At 47.8% G+C, this 19,651-nt stretch overlaps 1 protein-coding gene across 5 annotated transcripts in view; it reads left to right on the top strand.

Annotated features, from left to right (window-relative positions):
• LOC119953875 (cell surface glycoprotein MUC18-like) overlaps positions 1-19,651 on the top strand; it is a 251,544-nt gene that overhangs the window by 204,256 nt on the left and 27,637 nt on the right. For all 5 annotated transcript variants that reach the window (XM_038778486.1, XM_038778485.1, XM_038778484.1 and 2 more), the window contains exons 11-12: positions 3,836-3,960; positions 14,245-14,386. In XM_038778486.1, the coding sequence (XP_038634414.1) occupies positions 3,836-3,960; positions 14,245-14,386 (267 nt within the window). The remainder of the gene's footprint in view (positions 1-3,835; positions 3,961-14,244; positions 14,387-19,651) is intronic.

Below are 19,651 nucleotides of genomic sequence, written 5' to 3'. Positions count from 1 at the left end.
GCACTAAGTGAGTCCCAGTCAATATTGGGGAAGTTAAAGTCACCCATCACAACAACCCTCTTGCTTTTACTCATTTCCAAAATCTGTCTACCTCTCTGCTCCTCTATCTCCCGCTGGCTGTTGGGTGGCCTGTAATAAACCCCCAACATTGTGACTGCACCCTTCTTATTCCTGATCTCTACCCATATAGCCTCACTGCCCTCTTGAGGTGTCCTCCCACAGTACAGCTGTGATATTCTCCCTGACCAGTAGCGCAACACCTCCCCCCCCCCCCCCACTTTTACATCCCCCTCTATCCCGCCTGAAACATCTAAATCCTGGAACGTTTAGCTGCCAATCCTGTCCTTCCCTCAACCAGGTCTCTGTAATGCCAACAACATCATAGTTCCAAATACTAATCCAAGTTCTTAAGTTCATCTGCCTTACCTGTTATACTTCTTGCATTAAAACATCTGCACTTCAGGCTACCAGACCCGCTGTTTTCAGCAACATCTCCCTGTCTGCTCTGCCTCAGAGCCATACTGGTCCTATTCCCCAGTTCTCCCTCACTTTTTTCACCTTCTGACCTATTGCTCCGGTACCCATCCCCCTTCCATACTAGTTCAAACCCTCCCGTGTGAGACTAGCAAACCTCGCGGCCAGGATAGTTATGCCTCTCCAGTTTAGACGCACTCATAGTATCTATCAAAATGCATCACCAGACACTTCTCTGTATTTAATTCCATAGTTGGGATTCTCCGGTCTGCCAGCTGCATTTTCCTATGCGGCGCCCCCCCCGCCGGCAACGGGATTCTCCAAACTCGCAGCCGGCCAATGGGGTTTCCCATTGTGGGGCACTCCACGACGTCAGGAAATGTGTTGGTGTGGGTGCACTGCTGGTGAACCGGATGATCCCGCCGACGGAGAATTCCGCAGCATATGTCACTTGTCTGCCTTGCTAAATTGTCCCTTAGTGTCCAAAGGGTTAGGTGGGTTCCAGGGATAGATTGGGTTGCAAGGCATAGGTCGGGTGCTCTTTCAGAGGGTCAATGCAGACTCGATGGGCTCTTCTGCACTATGGGGAATCTCTGATTCAACTCAAATAAATTGGTTACACATGGTTTTCATTTCACAAATCCACGTTGCCGCTTCCTAATTGCCTCGAATGTTTCTAACTGCCCTGTTATAACATCTTTAATGATGGCTTCTTGAACTTTTCTTTATGAAAGACGTTAAGCAACCTGGGCAAAAGCGAGACATTCCCAATGAACCCAAAAGGGGGAGGGACAGAGCTGAAGGGGCTCCCGTTTAAAACGGCCCAGAACAGATTCTGCTGCCTGGGGATCCAAACAGCCAGAGACTGGACACAGATCCACAAGTGGAACCTGACCAGCCTGGTGGAGGAAGTAAGAAAAGATCTTCAACGGTGGGGATCACTCCCACTCTCCCTGGTGGGAAGAGTACAGACGATCAAGATGAACGTACTGCCAAGTTTCCTCTTCCTGTTTAGATCCATCCCAATCTTCAGCCCCAAGGCCTTTTTCGAAAACATAGACAGGCTAATCATGGCGTTTGTGTGGTGGTGGTGGTGGTGGTGGTGGTGGTGGTGGTGGGGGGGGTGAGAACCCGAGAATTCCCAAACCAACACTGCAAAGAGGGAAAGTCAGAGGGGGCCTGACTCTACCGAACCTACAATACTATCACTGGGCAGCAACGGCAGAAAGAGTGAGGGGATGGGTACAAGACCCCGACACAGATTGGGTACAAATGGAGGAGGCCTCCTGTTAAGGAATGACCCTCCGGGCCCTGGCTACAGCAGCACTCCCATCCTCTTCAGCAAGGTACACAACGAGCCCTGTGGTAGCGGCCATGCTGAGAATGTGGACCCAGTTGAGACAGCACTTCGGGGTAACCAAAATATCCCCTATGACCCCCATCTGCAGCAATCACAGATTCCTCCCAGCTATGCTGGATACCACCTTCAAAAGATGGAGGTGGGACGGGGGCACACTGAGGGTCGCGGACTTCTATGTAGGGCACAGACTGGCGACACTGGGCGAATTGACGAGGAAGTGGAAACTAGCAAAAGGACAAGAATTGAGACACCTCCAAATAAAACACTTCCTCCACAAAGAGACAGTTGGGTCCCCTGGGGCCCCAGAAAGCACACTACTAGACAACCTGATAGGCACATGCAGCTCAAAGTGGTGCACAGAGCGCAACTGACCAGAACCCGAATGAGCAGGTTCTTCCCGGAGGACAAATGTGAGCGGTGCTAGAGGGGCCCGGCCAAACACACCCACATGTTTTGTGCTTGACCCAAGCTTGCTGGGTTCTGGACAGCCTTCTCCGAGGCAATGTCCAAGGTTATGGGGTGGGGGTGAAGCCGTGCCCAATAGGGGCAATCTTCGGGGTATCGGAGCAGCCAGAGTTACACATGGGGAAGGGGGCCAAAGCCCTTGCTTTCATTTCCCTGATCGCACGCCGGAGAATCCTGCTCGGCTGCCGATTGGCAGCACCACCCACAGCTGCAGACTGGCTCGCTGACCTCTCGGAACTTCTCCACGTGGAGAGGATTAAGTTCGCCATCCGAGGGTCAGAGGAAGGCTTCCTGGATACTTGGGGACAGTTCGTCGGCCTGTTCCAAAACCTGTTGGACGCCAGCAGCGAGGAGTAAGCCAGAGAAAAAAAGATAAAGAACCAAAAGGACTGCGAAACCCAGAAGGGGGGGGGGGGGGGGGGGGGGGGGGGGGGGGGAACCAAGGGGGCTGGGTGAGGAAGGGAGGGGGAGGATGGGGGATATCATAGACAGATCCAGAGTGCAGCAAAATGAATGTATGGTCAGTCAAATGAAGGACAAAACAAACCTCTCTGTAAAATAAAGCAAATTAGCGTGGCCAAGAGAAATGTAATGTATATAAGCAACAACTGTGTATAAATATGAGAAAAGCCAATAAAAAGATTTTCAGAAAAAGAATGACAAACGTTAAGCTAGCTGGCCTGGCGTTTCCTGCTTTCTGTCACCCTCCCATTTTGAATAAAGGAATTATACTTTCTTTCTTTTGGATACATGTTAATTGGTGCAACTGGGACCGGACCAGATTTTGTTGTAATGACTTTGGTCCAATTGGCGGCCAATATTCTAGGCTTACATATGTTGAATGGTCAAGGTGGCAAAGTACTGGAGAGCAACTTGAACTAAAAAAAATATATTCCAGCAATGGGGCAGTGCCTTCAGAAAAGACATGGACAGCATGGTGACAGTGATTAGCACTACATAGGGGCTGGTTTAGCACAGTGGGCTAAATAGCTGACTTGTAATGCAAAACAATGCCAGCAGCACGGGTTCAATTCCCATACCGGCCTCCCCGAACAGACGCCAGAATGTGGTGACTCGGGGCTTTTCACAGTAACTTCACTGAAGCCTACCTGTGGCAATAAGTGATTATTATTATATTGTTATTAGAACTGCTGCCTCACAGCGCCAGGGACCCGGGTTCAATTCTAGCCTTGTGTGACTGTGTGTGTGGAGTTTGCACTTTCTCCCTGTGTCTGCGCAAGTTTCCTCCGGGTGCTCCCGTTGCCTCCCACAGTCCAAAGATGTGCAATTAGGTGGATTGGCCATGCTAAATTGCCCCTTGTATTCCAATAAGTTAGGTTGGGTTTCTGGGTTATGGGGAGAGGGTGGGGCATGGGTGTAGATAGGGCACTCTTTCGGAGGGTCATTGCAGACTTAATGGACTGAATGGCCTCGTTCTGCACTATAGGGTTTCTATGGAGAATAAATACCTGGTGGAATAATGTTAGGTATGTGTGTAGCACCACTGGAATTGAACTCTCGTTTATCCTCTTGCAGGACCACCTGAAATAAACTGCATGGAGAAGAAATTCCACAAAAATGGACATTACGTTAACCTGACTTGTATATTCAAAGGCAATCCAGCACCAAAGGTTGCATGTAGTAGTGGAAAAAAGGCACTGGTAAGTAAATAGTTTGTTTTATATTATCCAATGTGGCACCATTTGATGAGAATAACATGGAGAACAGAAGTGATTGGGAAGAGATATCAATCAACATTGATTATTCTAAAGCATTGGGCGGAATTCTCCGCAACGGCCGACGCCGTCGTGAAACCCGTCGTGAAACAGCCGCTCCTCACCCCCTATTCTCTCCCCCCCCCCTCCCCCCCCCCCCGGGGGGGCTAGGAGCGGTGTTGCGGGGAACTCGGCCGCCGGGAATGACGCGGACGGCGGCGCCTAATGACGTCAGCCACGCATGCGAAGGTTGGCCGGCGCCAACCCGCGCATGCGCGGCTGCCGTCTCCCCCTCCGCTGCCCCGCAAGGCGTGGCGGCTTGATCTTGCGGGGTGGCGGAGGGGAAAGCATGCGTCTCTTGGAGTCCCCTCCCGAGCACGGCCGTGGTGCTCAATCCCCTCTCCGCCCCCCACAAGCCCCAAACTCACCTTTGGCGCGCTGTTCACGCCGGCAGCGACCAGGTGTGGTTGCCGCCAGCGTGAACAGGTCGGGAACGGCAGGCCTGCGATTCCGGGGGGGGGGGGGGGGGGGGGGGGGGAATCACGGGGGGTGCCAGAGCGTCCCTCCCGCGATTCTTCCACCCGGCCTGCGGAGCGGAGAATCGCGCCCATTGGATCCCAGAAAACTATTGCCAAACCAGTAATTCCCACAATCCCCGTTTCCTTTTTACCTTGCGCACTATCAGCTAGTGACAGATGTAGGATCCACCCTGTGGTTCTATGCAAGTGCCCTCACCAGTTGGATTGGCTCCATCACCAGTTAATTATTCCCTTATAAAAGCAGCTTAAAATATGTCAGCTCTCTGACACGCATCAACATTGGGGTCCAAGGCATTTTATCACTGGGAGTCTTTTCAACTTATTTATTCTCTTGATGACTTTCTCAGTTTTCTACCTTTGACATTTTTTATTGTTTCCACTCCCCTTTTTTTTGCTGTTGCAGTTTCTTTTCTCTCTGATTGGATTGTTTGCTCAGCCCCGTTTATTTCTCATGTCTTCTGCTGTCTGTTCTCTCCTTCAATCTTTGTCTGTTTACCTGAGTTTGCCATTTGTTTCTCTATTTATTTCTCTCTCTCACGTACAAGAAAATAAACTCGGAGAAGTGGGACATACAATCTCACGAGTCTACTCCACAATTGAATCAAACCATGGTTGAACTCTGGCCTATCCCAAAATCTTTTAATTCCCTGAGGGGATGAAAATCCATTAATCTCAGTCAGCCTGAGCATCCATAATCCCTCGATGGTTGAAAATTCCCAAGTATTACAAATTTATAAGTGAAGACATTTATCCTGATCTCTACTAAATGGCTTACCCTGTGACTATGTCCATTAGGTTAGGTTCTCGAGTCAAGGGATACTCCTGTCACGCCATTTAATAATTTTACATCTTTCAATGGGATCACTTCTTACTTTCTCAACTTCTTAAATAGATGCCTATTCTATACCATCTTACCTCACAGGTAAGTACTCTCATCCCAAAAAACAATTTAGTGAACCCTCATTGCAATCGCTCTACAGTAAGTATACTGTGCCTTAGGTACAGAGACGAGAACTGTATGCAGAACTCCAGATGTGGTCTCAACAAAGTCCTGTATCATTGTAGTATGATTTCTTTACCCCTCACTGTAACCCTCAGATATATCCCACACCCCTCACTGTAACCCTCTGATATATCCCACACCCCTCACTGTAACACTGATATATCCCACACCCCTCACTGTAACACTCTGATATATCCCACACCCCTCACTGTAACCCTCTGATATATCCCACACCCCTCACTGTAACACTGATATATCCCACACCCCTCACTGCAACACTCTGATATATCCCACACCCCTCACTGTAACACTCTGATATATCCCACACCCCTCACTGTAACACTCTGATATACCCCACATGCCTCACTGTAACACCCTGATATACCCCACACCCCTCACTGTAACCCTCTGATATATCCCACACCCCTCACTGTAACACTCTGATATACCTCACGCCCCTCACTGTAACACTCTGATATACCCCACACCCCTCACTGTAACCCTCTGATATATCCCACACCCCTCACTGTAACACTGATATATCCCAGACCCCTCACTGTAACACTCTGATATATCCCACACCCCTCACTGTAACACTCTGATATATCCCACACCCCTCACTGTAACACTCTGATATATCCCACACCCCTCACTGTAACACTCTGATATATCCCACACCCCTCACTGTAACACTCTGATATATCCCACGCCCCTCACTGTAACACTCTGATATACCCCACGCCCCTCACTGTAACCCTCTGATATACAGAACATAGAAAAATACAGCACAGAACAGGCCCTACGGCCCACGATGTTGTGCCAAGCCTTTGTCCTAGATTAATCATAGATTATCATAGAATTTACAGTGCAGTAGGAGGCCACCCGGCCCACCGAGTCTGCACCGGCCCCCGGAAAGAACACCCAACCCAAGGCCAACACCTCCACCCTATCCCCATAACCCAGTAACCCCACCAAACACTAAGGGCAATTTTGGACACTAGGGGCAATTTAGCATGGCCAATCCACCGAACCTGCACATCTTTGGACTGTGGGAGGAAACCGGAGCACCCGGAGGAAACCCACGAAATCCTATCCCTCAGTACCCTTTCCATTAGTTTGCCTACCACCGAAGTAAGACTAACTGGCCTGTAATTCCCAGGGTTATCCCTATTCCCTTTTTTGAACAGGGGCATGACATTCGCCACTCTCCAATCCCATGGTACCACCCCTGTTGACATCCCACACCCCTCACTGTAACCCTCTGATATACTCCACAACCCTCACTGCAACTCTGACATACCCCACACCCCTCACTGTAACCCTCTGATAAACCCCACACCCCTCACTGTAACCCTCTGATATACTCCACAACCCTCACTGCAACTCTGACATACCCCACACCCCTCACTGTAACCCTCTGATAAACCCCACACCCTCACTGTAACCTCTGATATATCCCACACCCCTCACTGTAACACTCTGATATACCCCACACCCCTCACTGTAACACTCTGATATACTCCACAACCCTCACTGCAACTCTGATATACCCCACACCCCTCACTGTAACCCGCTGATAAACCCCACACCCTCACTGTAACCTCTGATATACCCCACATCCCTCACTGTAACACTCTGATATACCCCACACCCCTCACTGTAACACTCTGATATACCTCACACCCCTCACTGTAACACTCTGATATACCCCACACCCCTCACTGTAACACTCTGATATACCTCACACCCCTCACTGTAACATTCTGATATACCCCACAACCCTCACTGTAACACTCTAATATATCCCACACCCCTCACTGTAACACACTGATATATCCCACACCCCTCACTGTAACACTCTGATATACCCCACACCCCTCACTGTAACACTCTGATATACCCCACACCCCTCACTGTAACCCTCTGATATACCCCACACCCCTCACTGTAACCCTCTGATATACCCCACACCCCTGACTGTAACCCTCTGATATACCCCACATCCCATACTGTAACCCTCTGATGTACCCCACACCCCTCACTGTAACCCTCTGATATATCCCACTCTCCTCACTATAACCCTCTGATGTGCCTCACGCCCCTGACTGTAATGTCATTACATTGGCAGCCTTTCATACAATAATAGTTACACTCCCGATAGGTTTTGAAGATTGCACAGCCTGGTTGGCAGACAGACATACAGCTCTCCTGGTGACTGTTTACAGAACAAGAAATTACTGTGGGGACGGAGATCAAATGGAAACCATTTACCAAAAAAACAAATTCACTATCATATTATAATTTGTCATTTGCTTCCGTATATTTATTTTAATTCCCTCTAAAGTATTTCTAGTAATGTATTTGTCAGGAATGTGGGACATTAACGAGATTCACAATAAACAGGAGATGAAAATGAAATAACAGAAAAGCAACAACACTCACTGGCACCTACAGGAACAATGAGATGCAATTTGCTCAGTAACAAGATTAGTGGGTGTCTAGAGACATTGAGGTGCAAATGGCCATATCAGATATCAGTGAGGCTGTACAAATGGTAACTTCCAAAGGCAAGGCATTTGAATGAGGTAGACAGCAGAATCCACAGAAGGCGACATCTAAGAGACTGAACCATATAACTGCTAGCACCCTCATATACATAGATACATAGAAGATAGGAGCAGGAGGAGGCGTTTTGGCCCTTTAGCCTGCTCCACCATTCATCACAATCATGGCTGATCATCCAACTCAATAGCCTAATCCTGCTTTCTTCCCATAGCCATTGATCCCATTCTCCCCAAGTCCTATTTCCAGCCACCTCTTGAATATGTTCAAAGTTTTAGCATCAACTACTTCCTGTGGTAATGAATTCCACAGGCTCACCACTCTTTGTGTGAAGAAATATCTCCTTATCTCTGTCCGAAATGGTTTACCCTGAATCCTCAGGCTGTGGCCCCTGGTTCTGGACACACCCATCATTGGTAACATCTTCCCTGCATCTACCCGGTCTAGTCCTGTGAGAATTTTGTAAGTCTCTATGAGATCCCCCCTCATTCTTCTGAATTCCAGCGAGAACAATCCCAACCTAGTCGATCTCTCCTCATATGACAGTCCCGCCATCCCTGGAATCAGTCTGGTAAACCTTCGCTGCACTCCCTATGGAACAAGAACATCCTTCCTCAGAGAAGGAGACCCAAACTGCACACACTACTCCAAGTGTGGCCTCACCAAGACACTTTACAATCGCAGCAACACATCCCGGCTTCTATACACAACCTCTCGCAATGAAGGCCAACATACCATTAGCCTTCTTTACCGCCTGCTGCACCTGCATGCTTACCTTCAGCGACTGGTGCACAAGGACACCCAGGTCACACTGCACACTCCCCTCTCCCAATTTACAACCATTCAGGTAGTAATCTGCCTTCCTGTTTTTGCTTCCAAAGTGAATAACCTCACACTTATCCAAATTATACTGCATCTGCCATTGATTTACCCACTCGCCCAACCTGTCCAGATTTTGCTGTAGGATCCCTGCATCCTCGTCACAATTCACCCTCCCACCTAACTTGGTATCATCTGCAAACTTTGAGATGTTACATTTTGTTCCCTCATCCAAATCATTAATATATATTGTGAATAGCTGGGGTCCCAGCACTGATCCCTGTGGTACCCCACTAGTTACTGCCTGCCAATTTGAAAAGGACTCATTAATCCCTACTCTTTGTTTCCTCTCTGCCAACCAATTTTCTATCCATCTCAATATATTTCCCCCAATCCCATGCACTTTAATTTTGCACAATATTCTCTTATGCGGGATTTTGTCAAACATCTTCTGAAAGTCCAAATATACCACATCGACTGGCTCCCCCTTGTCAACTGTACTGGTTACCTCTTCAAAGAATTCCAACAGATTTGTCAAGCATGATTTTCCCTTCATAAATCCATGCTGACTCTGACTGATCCTGCCACTGCTTTCTAAATGTTCCACTATAAAGTCCTTGAATATGGATTAAAGCATTTTTCCCACTACCGATGTTAGGCTTAATGGTCTATAATTCTCTGCTTTCTCTCTACCTTTTTGAATATCGGAGTGACTTGAAGTACTCTCCAATCTGCAGGGATAGTTCCAGAGTCTATAGAATCCCGGAAGAGGACCACCAATGCATCCACTATTTCCAGAGCCACCTCCTTAAGCACTCTGGGATGCAGATTCTCAGGCCCTGGGGATTTATCCGCCTTCAATGCCATCAGTTTTCCCAGCACCATTTCTCTACTAATGTTGATCTCCCTCAGTTCTTCCCTCTCACTAAACCTTTCATTCTCCACCATTTCTGGAATCTGATTTGTGTCCTCAGTGGGAAGAGAGGCTTATTCTCCGTTGAACAGCCAGACAGACAGTTCCATCAGTGATCGGAGGCCTGTTCCAGCTCACATTTAGAGCCACAGTAGATTGCAGATATTCTCCTCTAAAAGATGCAGTTTTGTGCCTTTACTGAACCAGGAGGAGACGCTTTCCTAGACTAGGCCACCTCAGTGGTATTGTGTTGTAACTATTAACTGGATTTAACCTCTAGAGTTACTAAAATTGGATGTTGCTTGGGAAAGGGCATGTCTTAAGTGAGTTCTGGCAACGTGGGCATATTTTGGGAACAAGAGGTAACTTCAGATGTGTGTACTAATGTACTGAAGTTTCATAGTGTCTTTTGTCAAGTATTTTTTCTTTTACTTTAATATTATTTTATTAATTGTTTACACAAAGACTGAACTGGTTCCTCATTGAGTTGTACATTGTTTCATCACATTAATTCCAAATGGGGCAGCACGGTAGCACAGTGGTTAGCACTGCTACTTCACGGCGCTAAGGACCCGGGTTCGATCCCAGCCCCAGGTCACTGTCCGTGTGGAGTTTGCACATTCTCCCCGTGTTTGCGTGGGTCTCACCCCCACAACCCAAAGATGTGCAGGGTAGGTGGATTGGCCAAACTTAATTTCCCCTTAATTGGATTTTTTTTTTTAAATCACTCTCTCTCAGCCTTGAACATACGACATCCAGCCTCTACAGCTCTCTGTGATAAAGAATTCCACAGATTCAATACCCTCTGAGAGAAGAAAGTTCTCCTCACCTCCGTCTCAAATGGGCAAATCCTTACTCTAAGATTATGACCTCTGGACCTGGACCCTCCCAATAGGAGAAACAGCCTCTCAGCATCTACACTGTGTAGGCCTCTGGGAATATATGTCTCACTAAGGTCGTCTCTCATTCTTCCAAACTCTAATGAGTAAGCGGCCCAACCTACTCTCCTCATAAGAAAATTCCTCCAGACCCAGGATCAACCTGGTGAATTTTCCCTGAACTGCCTCCATTGCCAGTATATATTTCCTCAGATCTGGGGCGAAATTCTCCGACCCCCAGCAGGGTCGGAGAATCGCCTGGGGGCGCCTAAAATCCTGCCCCCGCCGTGGCAGAGATTCTCCGCCACCCTGGCGGCGGCAGAATCTTGCCACTCCGATCGGAGAGGCCCCTGCGGTGATTCTCCGGCCCGGATGGGCCGAAGTCCCGCCGCTGGGAGGCCTCTCCCGCCGCCGAGGTTTAAACCACCTCTGGAACGGCGGGCTCAGCGGCGCGAGCAGGCCCCCGGGGTCCTGGGGGGGCGGGGGGCGATCGAACCCCGGGGGGTGCCCCTACGGTGGCCTGGCCCGCGATCGGGGCCCCCTGCTCAGACTACGGGCCAGTGCCTTGGCTGCTCTATTTTTCTTCCGCGGCCGCCACGGCCTCCGCCATGGCGGAGGCGGAAGAGAACCCCACATCGCGCATGCGCCGACAGTGACATCAGCGGCCAGCTGCAGCTGACGTCACTGTCGGCGCATGCGCGGACAGGCGAAAGCCTTTCGGCCAGCCCCGCTGCCGGGGGCTACGGTTTTTTGCGCCGGTCTTCTGGTGGCAACCACTCCGGCGCAGGGCTGGCCCCCAAAGGTGGGGATATTCCCCACCTTTGGGGAGGCACGACCCCTGAGTGGTTGGCGCCACTCCCCTACTCCGGGACCCTCCGTCACGCCGGGTAGGGGAGAATGCCGCCCCAGGGGACCAAAACTGTGCACAGTATTTCAGGTGTGGTCTAACTGATGCCTTTTGTAGTTTTAGCAAGACTTCCCTAATTTCATACACCATTTCCTTTGAAATAAAGGGCATCATTCCATTTGCTTTCCCAATTGCATGCTTGCTTTTTGTGATTTATGCATGAGAACCCTGAAATGCCACCGCATTGCAGCTTTCTGCAGTCTTTCTCCATTTCAATAATATTCAGCTCCTTTGTTCTTTTGGACAAAGTGCAGAACTTTGCATTTTCCTACATTATATTCCTTCTGCCAAGTGTTGGCCCACTGAACCTGTCTCTATCCCTCTGTAGACTCTGTATCATCCTCACCACTTGCCTTCCCACTTATTTTTGCGGCATCCGCAAACTTGACAATAGTGCATTCACTTCCCTTGTCCAAGTTATTAATATGTATTGTAAACTATTATGGCCCCAGCACTGATCCCTTTGTCATTCCATTAGTTCCACCTGAAAATGTCCCTCCTGTCCCAATTCTTTGGTTAGCCAATCCTCCATCAATGCTAATATACTACCACCAACACCATGGGCTTTTATCTTATTCAGTTAAGCCACTCACTGTAATACTCTGATACAGCACATGTTCGCCATATTTCCCCACATAGCTGTGTATCATCAGGAATCTGAGTTGCATTATACTCTGTTTCCTCACTAACTCGTTGATATAGATTGAGGGTCAAGCATGGAACCTTGCAGCCCTCCACAAGTCATAATCTGCCAAATTACAAATGATCAATTTATTCTTACTCCGATTTCCGTCCATTAACCAATGATGCTCACATTCTATGAACCCTAATTCAGGATAGCACAGTAGCACAAGTGGATAGCACTTTGGCTTCACAGCACCAGGGTCCCAGGTTCGATTCCCCGCTGGGTCACTGTCTGTGCGGAGTCTGCATGTTCTCCCCGTGTCTGCGTGGGTTTCCTCCGGGTGCTCCAGTTTCCTCCCACAGTCCAAAGACGTGCAGGTTAGGTGGATTGGCCATGATACATTGCCCTTAATGACCAAAAAGGGTAGGAAGGGTTATTGGGTTACAGGGATAGGGTGGAAGTGAGGGCTTAAATGGGTCGGTGCAGACTCGATGGGCTGATGGCATCCTTCTGCACTGTATGTTCTATGTTTTAATATTGTGCAACAGCCTCTTCTCCAACACCTTGATGAATGCTTTAAAAAATCCATTTTACCTTTTGTATACCTCAATAAGATGAAACAGATTTGAATACCATGTTGACTCTGCCTAATCGTGTTAGAATTTTCTAAGTACTCCGTTACCTTGTCTCTAATAATAGATATTAGCATTTCCCTTCTATTCATATCAAGCTAGTTTTTCTATACTTTCCTGTTTAATCCTTCCTCCTCAATTAGCAATTTTATTTTTGCTACTTACCAATCCATGTATAATATATTGCAAATCTGTCTGTTTCCGTCTAATTCTTCTGAACCAGATGCCCTTATGGTGGGTGTGGAGAGGATGTTTCCTCTTATGGGAGTATCTGGAATGCGGGTCCCTGTTTAAAAATAAGGAGTGATCAGAGATGAGGATATTTTTTTCTCTCTCAATGTTGTCATGGGAGAGTACCTTTAAGAAATGGGTGTTTATAAATGGGTGTTTGTAAATGGATGTGTACTTAAATATCTGTAGTGAGAGTACCTTTAAGAAATGGATGTTTACTACTGCAGTGATGTTAGAGAGTGGGTGGAGCTGAGCTGTCTGTCAGCTTTTTACTTTAGTTTTAGGCTGTTTACTGCAGGGTGTGTTTTAGTTTTGTTTTCAGAGCTGGATAGCTGCAGTCACAGCCAAAAGGTCTATTAGAGTCTATCTCTGTAATCTAAAGACTGTAAATCGATCCTGGTGATTTAAAACGAATAACAGTAGTGACTTTAACCTGATGTGCTTCTGGTAAAAGGTGTTTTAAGTCTTATGGATGTTAAAAAGAAAGCTTAAAGGATTGCTTAGTGTTGTAGTCTTTGGGGGTTGTATTTGAATTAATGGTTGCTAAGATGTTCACATTGTTTTAAAAAGGTTAACTTGAGTTCATAGAATAAACACTGTTTTGCTTTAAAAATACTTTTCCATTTCTGCTGTACCACACCTGTAAAGTGGGTCGTGTGCTCCCCATACCACAATCTATTAAAAGTTGTGGGTTGGGTGAACTCCATGATACACTTTGGGGTTCTCAAAACCCTGGGCCATAACAATGATGAGCGACTGGGATTTCTCTCCCTTAAAAGGTGGTTGAGTTATAGTCTTTCAATTTCTTTGTGATAGAAATGGGTAGATTCTTGATAAGCAAGGGAATGAAAGGTTATCAGGGTTGGCAGGGATCTAAATTTGAGGTTATAATGAGATCATGCCAGTGTTATTGAAAGGCAGAGCCGGCTAAATGGGCTGAATGGTCTCCTCCTGCTTCTAATGCATATGTTCCTACCATGACAGTTGTACTTTTAAAAGGGGTTCAACGATGTGGAAACTCTTATCGGGAAACTTGAAGGGAAAACTCTTCAAATATTGTGCACTGGATTTTTTTTTATTCACCAGATGTTTTTTATGTTTGTGTTTCCTTCTTTGCACAGACTGTAAGAAACCATCAGCAGAACAATTACACTGTTGTTGTCAGTGAATTGATTCTCCCACTCGTCACGGAGGTGCTGAAAGTAACATGTAATGGTACCAATAAGCATGGCAGCAAGACTCACAACTTCACTGTGGAAAGAGGTAAGACAGGTCACCCAGGATTGGCTGAAGAGTTAACAAAGTGAAGCATTGCTCTCAAAATGATGCTATGAATGTTCACAAACATTGAAATGAGGATGAGTAACCCATTCGGCCACTCAGGCCTGCCTCGTTTCTTTCTCAATACATTAACTTCTGCTACGGTGCATATCTGTGGGCACTGATCACTCACTGGTGACTTGCCAAAGTGATTACCTTCATGCATAAGCCTAGGCAATGAGTGGTAACTCAGGAACTTTCTCAGAGTTATCACTGTGCTGCAATCAGGAGAGGATTCCCAAAGGGCAGCATGAAACCGGGCTTGGTAGGAGAATGAGGACAATGATCCTGACATGAAGGTACTTCCCATTTAGGTGTTCAATGTGCCTGAGAATGATCAATTTTTCTAAGCATAGTGAGGAGGAAAATCTACCCTATCAATGGAAATTTTATTCTGTATCTATGTTTGATGGGACAGTGTACAAGAATCTTTACTCTGCATCTAACCCCATGTTGCACCTGTTCCAGAAATGTTTGAGGGAGACAGTGGGCTGATTCTCCATTTGGGCGACTATGGGCGGGATTCTCCGCTTGCTAAAGCCGATTTCGCAATTGGCGATCGGGCGGAGATCCCTGTTTACGACAGAAGCAGGGCGATGTCTGATTTCAGATGCTCCGCCCCCTCCAAAACAGGGGAGTAATCGGGGAGTACGCCGCACGCCGTTGGGATGAGCTAAGGATGTTATCTGAAGGCCCTCCCCCGATGCTCTGCCCCCGATGGGCCGAATTTACGACGGCACAGGCAGTTTTCTCAGGGAGTGTGCTCTCAATTTTCGTGAACCCGGTGCGGCGGCTGCGTAATGTGTCCAGCACCACGACAGTCGGAGGGGGGAGCCCTGCCGCTGATCGGGGAGGCTTCGATGAGCGCTGGGGAGATTGGTGGGGTGGTGGTCTGGGGGTGGCAACAGGGTGTCCACGGGGACATAATCTGGCAGGGTGGGTCCGCAGGCGGCCGGCGCCATGTTGTACGGCGCGACCATTGCAGGTCATTGCCATGCGCATGTGCGGCCATGGACCCACGCAATTCTCTGGCTCTTTATTTCGTAAAGGCCATGTGTTTTGCATGGCGGGGTTGCTCGCCCCTCACTGGTCGGAGGATCGGTGTTGGAGCCTCGCCGATTTTGTCATCGGAGAAATACACACTTCCTCTGGACATAGCCTCAAAATCAGAGAATCCAGCCCTAGGTTCTCCCGCCGGGGCTGAATTGCAACCGGTTTATGCTTCCCCTGCGAGGAATGTTGGTAAGCAATTCGGTGTTCCACGCCATGCAAATTGATGCATGGTGTTGAATACGAGGGATCTCCAGGGGATTAACCCTTCCCCCCCCCCACCCACCATCTACACCCACACAGGAGCACTTGTAATATAGAACATAGACCATACAGTGCAGAAGGAGGCCATTCGGCCCATCGAGTCTGCACCGACCCATTTAAGTCCTCACTTCCACCCTATCCCCGTAACCCAATAACCCCTCCTAACCTTTTTTGGTCTCTAAGGGCAATTTATCATGGCCAATCCACCTAACATACTCGTCTTTGGACTGTGGGAGGAAACCGGAGCACCCGGAGGAAACCTACGCAGACATGAGGAGAATGTGCAAACTCCGCACAGACAGTGACCCAGCGGAGAATCGAACCTGGGTCCCTGGTGCTGTGAAGCCACAGTGCTATCCACTTGTGATACCGTGCTACCATGTTGAGTTGTCGGCAAGTTATTCTACCCATACCATTCATGCTCTGCTAATTCCTAATGATTTGTGTCAAAGGTCAATAAGTGTTCCCCCCCACCCCCAACAATCTCTCTTCCTGCTTTGTGCACACTGTCTCGTCTCCTTCCTCACTTACAGGGTCAGTGGCAGATTCTACAAGACCTCCTACTGCCAGTAAGAATCAATTATTTCAGGCCTGCTTTCCAACTGCATGCAATACCACTTCACTAAGATGCAGGCCATTTGGGTTTTTAAAAATCTTTTTATTGCCATTTTCAGTTTTATATACATTGCAGTTTGTGTTTGTTTACTGTACAGTACAAATATTTTTAATGTCTATTTACAGTTTGTCGCCGGCTGACTTGGCGTGCTATCCTCCTTACCCCTCTCCCCCTCTCTAGCCCCCAACCCCTACCAAATGCCCTCCCTGCTCTTTCGGGGGATGTGTTCCCCCTCCTCCTCGGTTCCCCCTTTTAGCCCCCTTTTCTCCCCGCCAATTTTGGTCGTGCGGTGATATGCATCACTGTAAATACACAAGGGGTTAATGTAAATACACTAAGACTAAGTAAAAGACTAGAGGGAGCACCGGAGACATCATGACATGCAGACATGAACACTTGGAATAGGACAAGACCAATGGGCAGTCAAGATACCCAGAGGTGACACAACCACAAGGGGGCAACCCATATAAAAGGACAGGGCACACCCCATATAAAAGGACAGGGCACACATGCTCTTTCTCTTTCCACAGGCGACACTCAGAGAGAAGGACAGGGGCAGATTGGAAGCATCACACCCACCGCATGGCTTAGAGAAGTTAGTTAGATTGAGTTACTATAGCAAGATTAGCAGGAGAGTCAAACTCAAGTAGGAGAATTGTTAACTGTTCAATAAATGTGTTAAACCTATCTCCAAGTCTGAACCTTCCTTTGTCAGAGCATACATCAAGGAAGCAGCTTATGCTACATGAAGAAGCATAACACAACATGGTACCAGTAGTGCCCTGTTGAATCTATATAGTTCAACTCCAGATCCGTGACTACCAGCAACAGCACCCAGGCAAGATGTTTGAGATTCTGGTTCCACAGCAGCAATGGCAATCTCAGTGCAAACTGGCATGCATTCAGGCAGAGATTTGAGCTCTACGTGGTCTGACCTAGATGGTGTGGTGGATGCAGAGAAAATAATGCTTCTGCACACCATTTCAGGTGAAAGTGCAGCAGAAATCTTCAAGACCTTCAAATACTCAAAAGAGCAAGACAAGAGAGGCTTCCAGACAGTTCTGGACAAGTTTGAAAAATACTGCGAGGAAAAAAACAAAAGAGATCGGTAAAAGAGGCACCAATACTCACCATGAGGCGAAGATAGGCTTGCAGCAGATGAAAACAGCAGTTTTGATTGGCAGCCACCTTGAGGAAGGAGCCGCACACGCGCAGTTCCCCATAAGAAGCGTACCGGCAAAACGGTGTTTTGCGCATCCGCGAGAAGCCGCACATGCGCAGTAGCGTAAAGATCGCACAGTAAAGGAAAAGCGATCTGCGCATGCGCAATCCATTCCTACGCTCTTAAGTCACGAGCGTCATGACATCACAGGCCCCGTACCACACCCACTTAAAGATGAAATGTCCCAAGACAGTAAAAGAAAATTTTAAAGCTGGAAAACACAATTCTTTCACCTGGAACAAGAAAACAATGCCTGAACTTCGACCAGTTGCTGAAAGTAACCTCCGCAGAACCCTGCATCAAGCAGTAAGCACTGCCCTAAGAGATGATTTAGTCCTTGACGACTAGGACTCAGATGTTGATTTCTTCTTTGGACATCGCAAACACAATGACAGCTCCGACACAAAAAGTGATGATATGGTCCTTGAAGACTACGACTTAGAAGATGATTTCATCATTGGACGTGGCGACCTCAGTACCAAATCCGAACCGCAATGAGATGTGTTGTACATTGAAGAATCCGACACAGACATGGATGAGTTCTTCAGATTTGAGGATAAACAGCCCAGCATAGACGACATCCCGACCCATGAGTGCAGGTTTCTGCTGTGGCCTGACGCCAAGAGACAGAGAGCGGTACAAGCCCACAGAGAGTGGCCTGATGCCACACCAGTGGTCCACGCACCACAAAGAGTCCCCGAATCCTCTCAGAAAGCTATGACAGACTCCACAGCGAGACCACTGCACGCCTCCACACAGCGAACACAGAAGGATTCCACAGCGAGACCACTGCACGACTCCGTTAAGAGCGCACAGATTGACTCCACAGCAAGATCACTGCATGACTCCACACAAGGAATGATGCCAGACTCCACAGAGAGACCGGTATAAGCCTCCACAGTGAGCTCGTTGACAGACTCCATGGCGGAAGCATTGCAAGACTCCAGAGCACAGCCCTTGCATGAACACCACCATGAAGGTCTAGCAACCTTAATCTGAGTAACCAGCAGCAGACGATGCAAGTCTGCCACGCTCAAGTGCACAGCAAGATGACTATGACAGTCTACCATGCTCACATGAATAACAAAAAGACTATGACAGTCTACACAGATTATTTGAGCCACCAGAAGAAGACTCTGACAGTCTACCCACTGTATGTTCGACAAGTGACGAAGGCTTCACAATTCCCATACAAGATGTGCGATGTCTCAGCGAGACTGACAGACCTCAGCTAGTATATACAGAGGCACTCGACGATCAAAGTGAGGTTACTAGTGACTCCAGTGACACCACGTTAATTCAAACCTCATCCACTCGGGCTTCTCCACAAGAAAATGCATTCCTGAATGTTTTGACTCCGGACGGGGAGCATCAAGACACTTCAGATGATTCAAGTGACACCTCAGATGATTCAAGTGAACCAGAAAGGACTCCAGATGGGGAGCATCGACAAGCCAAAGATAATTCCTGTGAATTGGACATGACTCCAGACAGGGAACGCCAAGGAATCAGAGACGGCACACTCAATGAAACAGCAGATGCCACAAAGGACACTGACACAAGTAACTTTGTGAAGGACTCAAATTCGCCACTCGGTGTGGTCATTGAGCGCAACAAGCACAACAACAAAACCAACAAAATCAACAACACTGACAACAGCAAGAAGCATACCAAAGGCACCAACGTCAACAACAAGCACGACGAAAACAACAACACTGAAACGACGACTGGTACGACATGGTACAACTCTGCAAATGCAGGACAATGTAACAGCACAGCTCCTAACACTGGCAAGAGTACAGCCATACCATGGCATGACAGCAAATCTCACAGAGACAAGTTTGTTCCACTATGAACAAGCAAACCAGCTTTCAACACAGATGATATACTGCATCGCTATCACAAGCATAGAAAAAAAAGAGTCCAAATCAGACAACAAAATGATTTGACCATTTGCACAGCTCCTGATGACTTCTTGGTTCCTTAAACACAGGGACACTGATGGCGTTCACAAGGACATGCCACCATCAACATCACCACTTCACTAACCAAACAA

The sequence above is a fragment of the Scyliorhinus canicula genome, chromosome 19 (assembly GCF_902713615.1).
Source record: "Scyliorhinus canicula chromosome 19, sScyCan1.1, whole genome shotgun sequence".
In the NCBI taxonomy this organism is placed as follows: Eukaryota; Metazoa; Chordata; class Chondrichthyes; order Carcharhiniformes; family Scyliorhinidae; genus Scyliorhinus; species Scyliorhinus canicula.
The sequence above is the reverse complement of the archived record's forward strand: the minus strand, read 5'-3'. Positions and strand labels throughout refer to the sequence as shown.